Below are 6,503 nucleotides of genomic sequence, written 5' to 3' on the forward strand. Positions count from 1 at the left end.
CAGGAGGGGGCCCCAGGTAGGCAGCAATATTCTCCTGGCACTTTTCTGCAGAACAGACAAATCAGCTGAAGGACAAGATACAAGACCAAAAAGCACTGACTTGTGGCTGATCACAGGAGGTGAGAGAGACCCTCTCGATTTGCTCCATCTGGTGCGTATCTAGGTCATCCAGTAGTTAGAGGTCTCTTGGTAGCCCCAGGTTCAGAGAATTGAGTTTAGAAGCTGATGTCTAGCCCAGTACCCAGCCACACTACGCACGGGCCCTGAGCAGCTCAGTTCTGGCCCAAGAGCACTAACAAAGCTACAGCATAACTCAAGCTGCTCTACATTGTGTTACATTGAAACTTATCCAATTACTTCAAATTAGGTGGCTCAGTCCCCTAACAAAAATTGGTTTAATGTTCTTACTCACGTTCTCTTGTTACTTTTCCATCCATAACTGAATTGGAAACAAAGGACAGGACTCTACAGAATTCAAGACCATATAATGCCAGAAATTTCAGAAATGCTGAGGTCTGATGTCCCTCGTTAGACCCATATTCAGTAGTAAAGAGAAAGTGAGGCTGGTCACTGACAGGAGCTTGCCTCCATATGAGATAAAATCTTAGCTAAGTGTTAACCAGGGTCTGTAGAAGCCTGAGCATAAATAAGGAATACATTTCCAAGTTCAAAGTCAGAAAAAATGTCACTGCATGTCCACCCACTGAAACACATGCTCACTCACTGACCTTCCTCTGACACTGATGTACTCTCCAACCATCCACTTGGGATACTTGAAATACTTTCTTCCAAATAGCATCATCTATTCTCTAATGATTTTCTAACACAAATGTAATTTAGATAGATAAATTATTTTCTACCCATGCTGTGATAAGCCTACCCTATTTTCTCCCAGCTACTCTTGTTAAGGACAGGTAAATAAGAGCATTTACAAATAGCTCCTGTCTAAGCACCACAAGCTGCAGTTCACAATGAATAAATGTCAGAAATAAAAGCAGCAGACCAGCATGATCTCCCCTCCTACATGACTGTCCTTCAGCTACCTAATGCTCAATAGTTTTTGAGATCTCATTTTGGGAATGCTGACAGTTCTGGGTACTGCATCAGTGTCAAAACCCAAATTGGCAGGATCCTCCACTTCCTCCCAGCTCAGCTGTAGTGGCTAAAGGGCTCCTGCCTAATCACATAAATATGTTTCTTTGCAAATTGCAAAGCTGCCTGTCAGTCAATTCTCAGAAAAATCCCAAAGGGATCTTGAAATTTTGAGGAGACCTCTCTCAGTGATTTTAGCACAGTGGGAACAAGGAAACTGTTTCATTACAATGAAGATATGTTCCTGAAACATCTGCCCAGGAGCAATTTGTAAGTGAGCTAAGGATGGACCTCCAAGAATTCAGCTCACCTGTGATGTTATTTCAGCACCAGCCAGCAGTCATTATTTAATTAAAGCTACAAAAGATTTCCTTTATGTTGAATAAGCTCACTAAATGCCATCATTTGTGAGGACACGTGATGCCCAAATTCTACTAAAAAATTTAGGCAAGGTACAAATAACAACAAAAAATTGGAACAATTTATTCAATATCTTCTAAAGGAAGTACTTCATTCAGAAGTGATGTTTATACATTGCTTCCCTTCAGAAATCAATCTGGTTTTTTTTTTAAATGGCAAAGAAATTAAAACTGTTGAATAATCTGAACACATTTCATTCACCCCCAAAGTGAAATAATTCCTTCAACATTGACTCATTCTGATACTAATTTCAGCTTTAACCTTTTCTCAAGACACATGGAGCCAAACAATCCAAATACAGAAGCAGGCACCATTTAGCACTTACTGCAGGTGACTAATATAATTTTCTTCAGAAATTTAGAGTAAGACTACACAGATGGGTACACTATTTGGCTTCCTAAACACTCTCAACAACTTACATCTTACTTCATGGTTTGCATGGACTTGTTTGCTTTCTAAACAGCAAATTTCATAGTACTGATTAGGGCATTTATGGACAACTCAGTGGCACTGCTTTAAGAATCTATGCAGATTTGGGGCCCTCAGTAGCTAGTTTCCAAACAATTAAAAAATGATCAGTGAGTATTCCCTAAGTCTGTTGATGATTTTAACTCTAGCACAAAGCCTTTCTGACCTGCCCCCACCTCTGCACTTGCGATTTTTATAGGAGAGCACACTTAAAACACAAGAACACTTCATCCTCAAATCACCATAGGAAACTGAAATTGAACTCACAATTACTGCTTTGTTTTGAAAAACCCAAGCCTTTGGCTGAGCTGCTGGGTGCACACATCCCACTGTAGCCAAGCTCTTGAATCCATGGGGAACTGCAGCAGCTGGGATATAGAACTCCAGATGAAGCAGAAGTCATCTTTCAAAGCACTTTTATTTAGAGAATTTCATTGTCATGAACAGCTTTTGCTCGGTCTCACTGTATCCCATACCAAAGAGGTGCAGAGAAAAGTTTTCATATGTGGCCACTCAAACTTTGAGGAAAACAGAGGGATTTGAAAGGCAGTGCTATAAAGATAATTTCAGTTAAATTAGTATAAAATTACTTTATACAAATGCTATGTTATAGTCACAAACAGCATCCACGTTTTCCTGTCAACTATAAACTTTCAGAAACTCAGCACAACATTAGAGATATTGAAGTCTCCCATCTATTCTACTCTTTCAGGCTATGAAGATATCTATGAACTAAGAGGAACTCCTGCCCTAAAGAAAGTAGCATGAACAAAAAATGTGTCATGCAAGAGTCAATAACAAAATCTGCAGATGAAAAACCTCAAACCCCTCAATTTCAAGGGAATAAAGAACATGTAATTGTGGTAGCTTTGCATTTCTTGGTAGCCACTAATTTAAAACAGGAATAAAACCACTCCACATTCTACAGTGTGCAGAGGGAAAGAAGGTCTGGAAATTCACTTATATATTAAAGGTAACTGAAAATTAAGCAGCTTCAAGATCCAAAAAATGATGATGTAAATTGTCTTCTAGGAAAAAAAGTATTTTAAGATAAAAAAATATTATTGGCATCTACTCTGACCCCTTGAGTCTATAGGCAAGACTATTGCAAAGTAATTACTATTTTATATCTGCAATTTGCAGTTGGTTTTTTATCTTTCCTGTTTTAAACAAGAAACCATCTTCACTGAGAGACCATTTAACATCACATTGTGAAACTGTGCAATAGAAATCAATTACATCTGTACAGTTAATGGCCAGCACACCTGAAAGAAGTTATATTTTCTGACTCTGGTGCACATCAGTTCATGAATGCAAAAAAAGTATTTCCAGCAGAACCAGATACCTGACATGCAAATCTGATTCCAATAGTTCTTCACTGCAGTTCTGAAGAAAGTAGAAATTCCCTAACAGCGGGCAAAAGTCAAACCTAAGCAATACCTTTAATTGGCAATTTAAGAAGGTAAAATGGAAATGGGTTTTTTGTGAAATTTAACCCAATGTGTATTTGTGACTACCTTTGTCAGAGCAAACACAATCTATAGGGTACTCTGCTGCTCTCCTTTCTCCTATTCCTTATAAATCAGAAAATTAATTACCCAGAAAATGGTCTCCTGTAGCAGGAAGCTGAACAGGTTTAATGTATAATTTATATATGGAAATGTTGGTGTCAACACTGTGACAATTCATCAGATAAATATTTTTGCAGTTAGAGTTTTCTGTATTTGTCTCCCTCAAAGAATGAGCATGATACAGATTAGCTCAATGATATGATGTTGTTTGGGTATGTGGAGCTGAACTGCATTTTTAATTTTTTCTCAGCTACAAATCAATCAAAATGAACAAGGTTTTTGTGCTGTATGAGGGAAGCTGTTCTGATGCCATCCCTCTCAGAGGCACATTCACAGGGAGAGCTAACTAACATGGAAAAAATAAATAAAATTAAACAGAATGGGGTTTTTCAACATCCACCTTGCCATCTGTGAGGGGACATTTTAAACTCCTACTGTGGCTGACTAGGGTGTTCTGGACATCCCCCCTCATTTCAAGGCTACCATTGAAACTTAATGCAGTCATTTCATGTGCTCCAAGTGAGTCTTGGAAAATTGTTTTGCTTTGAAGCACATTTCTAATAACAGTCTTTGAATTGATAACTGTCTAAGGGGCATTTTGTAAGGTTCAGAAGATCTAGATATTTCATGTCTGACAACTGAATCCAACAATGTCTCTGTATTGGGGTGTTTCTACCATGGGTGTGTTCAAATAAGCAACACTTGAAATGCTGATTGCAGTCCCAAAACCATTAAAGACCTCTCTCCAAATCAGCTGCAAAAAGTTATTAGAAATTTTGAATATTCAAGCTTTAATAGATTGAAAGATTTAAGATCTTTGGCAGGGAAATGAGAGTTTGATAGATCTCTGACATCTCCTTGTTGAGTGAGCAATCACTGTAGCTACATTCTCCAGATGAAAATGTTTTCTATCTTACACCAGCCTAAGAGCTTCATCCTGTGAATGGAGGAAAGAGCTGGAAAGCCACTTAAACAGAGAAAAGAGCAGGAATTAACTATTTCTGTTTATTTGAAACCGCTTGGACCCAGGGCCAGTCAGCTGGAATGGACATTTGGAAAAGTTATTTTCTGATGTTTCTTCCATCATTCTCCTATTTGCTTTTCAAGTCAACACACACATTCAGCATTCATAGCAGCCTCTGGGAGGAGCTCCATGGTTTAACTATATATTGCATGCAAGCACATTTCTGGTTTCTTCTCTTTGGTTTTGGTCATTGGCTTGCCACACTATTGTCCTGTTCCCTAAACATAATCTCTTGGAGGCTATTTACTAATACAGCTGGAATATCTCATATGTCTCATATGGTATGGCTGTTTCTTTCACAAAGAGCCCTTCATAACAAGCTCAAATTCACAGAATTATTTTCCTCTCCAGCCAGATGGAAATATTTAATGCCAAGTCAAGAAACTGCAATAGCACAGGGTGTTCCCTGACCTACAGTGAGGATGGCAGGTGAATAAAAAGCCTTAGGAGCAGAGTAGAAACTTGGTCACAATACATCAGTCACCACAGACAGAACATCAGCAGTGACTCCCAACTGAAACAGGCACTTCAAAATGATTCCCCTTACTCCACCACTAGGATACACCCAAAAGAAAGGACCAGCCTGGAGATACAAGGAGCAGGAACATGGTGCTTTTGCTGTCCCAGACTGTCACTTTGCCCATGGGAACAGCTGGCACTCATCTTTGGAATCTCTTCCAGATGCCTGCTGCACCACAGCCGGTTGCAAGCCCACCATCCCCAGCTCTGAAGCATAGAAGGAGGTCACAGATCTTACTCTGGTTGCGCCTCGCTGTCTTTCTCAGCACAGCCTCCTCCATTCGGGCTTTTTCTTCCCTTTCCCTCCAGCGCCTCAGCTGCTCTTCTCTCATCTTGTAGAACAAGATCTGCTTCTGCTCTTCGTTCAGCTCTGCCAGGAGCTCAGGGTCAATATACATATCACGCAAAATTTGCTGCAGCATGATGACTCCAAAGAAATAGAAATAAAAAAGACAAGGAAAAACAAAAGCAAGAGAGAAACCTGCTACCCACTACAGTGACAAAACCCCACTGATGGCACGCCAGAATGCAAACTGCTGCAAAGGAGCTCTCCCACCCCTGCCTGCCCAGGAGAGGTTTGATTCCTGCTCTGGCCCTTTTTGTGCAGGCATATTCTGCTCCTTGTCTTGACAGGGACAGAGTTCTTCACTTATCTCATCCTCCAAAGGTAGGGACAGGTGTCAAGTGAATGTAAGAAAAAATGAACAGAAAAGGCTAGGGAGAAAACATAAAATGAAAAGGCTGGGAGAAAAAAAAAGTAAAAGTCACTTCAGTTCTCCTGACTGCAAGCCAGTAAAAATAACGGATTCTTGACTGAACCCAGCAGCTTTGCTCCCTTGAGCAGAAGGAAATTCAACATAGAGAGTCTCAGAGTTTCAGGTCAAGCAGTCCCCTTCAGCAGCAATACACTCCCAAGGGCATGAGCGTTGCCCAGGGGTTTAAAGTGATGTCATGGTTAAAGGTATCACCTACACCAACAATATCCATGTCACTTTGGGAACTGATCTCTCCTGATAAGAGAGGAGTTTGCATATTATTTCTCAGTCTAGCCCATTAACCAGTCTCAGCAGAGTAAGGCATGTTAGTGGTCATAGTTATCTGGTGTTGACAAATACTGTCATGCAGCAAATTGACTAAAATGCTTCTAAAATTAAAAGCAGATGTTACAAAAGACACAAGAATCTTGTTATCACTTTATAAATAAATTAATAAGAATTAAACAAGAATAAGTTCTCAGCAATTCACGCAGATTATGCAAGCCCTGATGTTAATTCATTTTCCACTTGGTGACTGAAGAAAGTGACAACACTGCTCTTCCAGGAGATTATAGCTCTTTGCTATGTAACAGTTTTACCAAAATCAGCAAAAATAACATTTCAGCACTAGGGCCAACAGCCACTTAGTTATAT

The 6,503-nt window shown here is 39.8% G+C and overlaps 1 protein-coding gene across 1 annotated transcript in view; it reads right to left on the reverse strand.

Annotated features, from left to right (window-relative positions):
* SH2D4B (SH2 domain containing 4B) overlaps positions 1-6,264 on the reverse strand; it is a 57,309-nt gene extending 51,045 nt beyond the window's left edge. The window contains exon 1 of the mRNA XM_015633403.3: positions 5,333-6,264. Within this exon, the coding sequence (XP_015488889.1) occupies positions 5,333-5,516 (184 nt within the window). The 5' untranslated portion in view covers positions 5,517-6,264. The remainder of the gene's footprint in view (positions 1-5,332) is intronic.
* Positions 6,265-6,503: the final 239 nt, after the last annotated feature.

Source organism: Parus major, chromosome 6 (assembly GCF_001522545.3).
Source record: "Parus major isolate Abel chromosome 6, Parus_major1.1, whole genome shotgun sequence".
Taxonomy (NCBI): Eukaryota; Metazoa; Chordata; class Aves; order Passeriformes; family Paridae; genus Parus; species Parus major.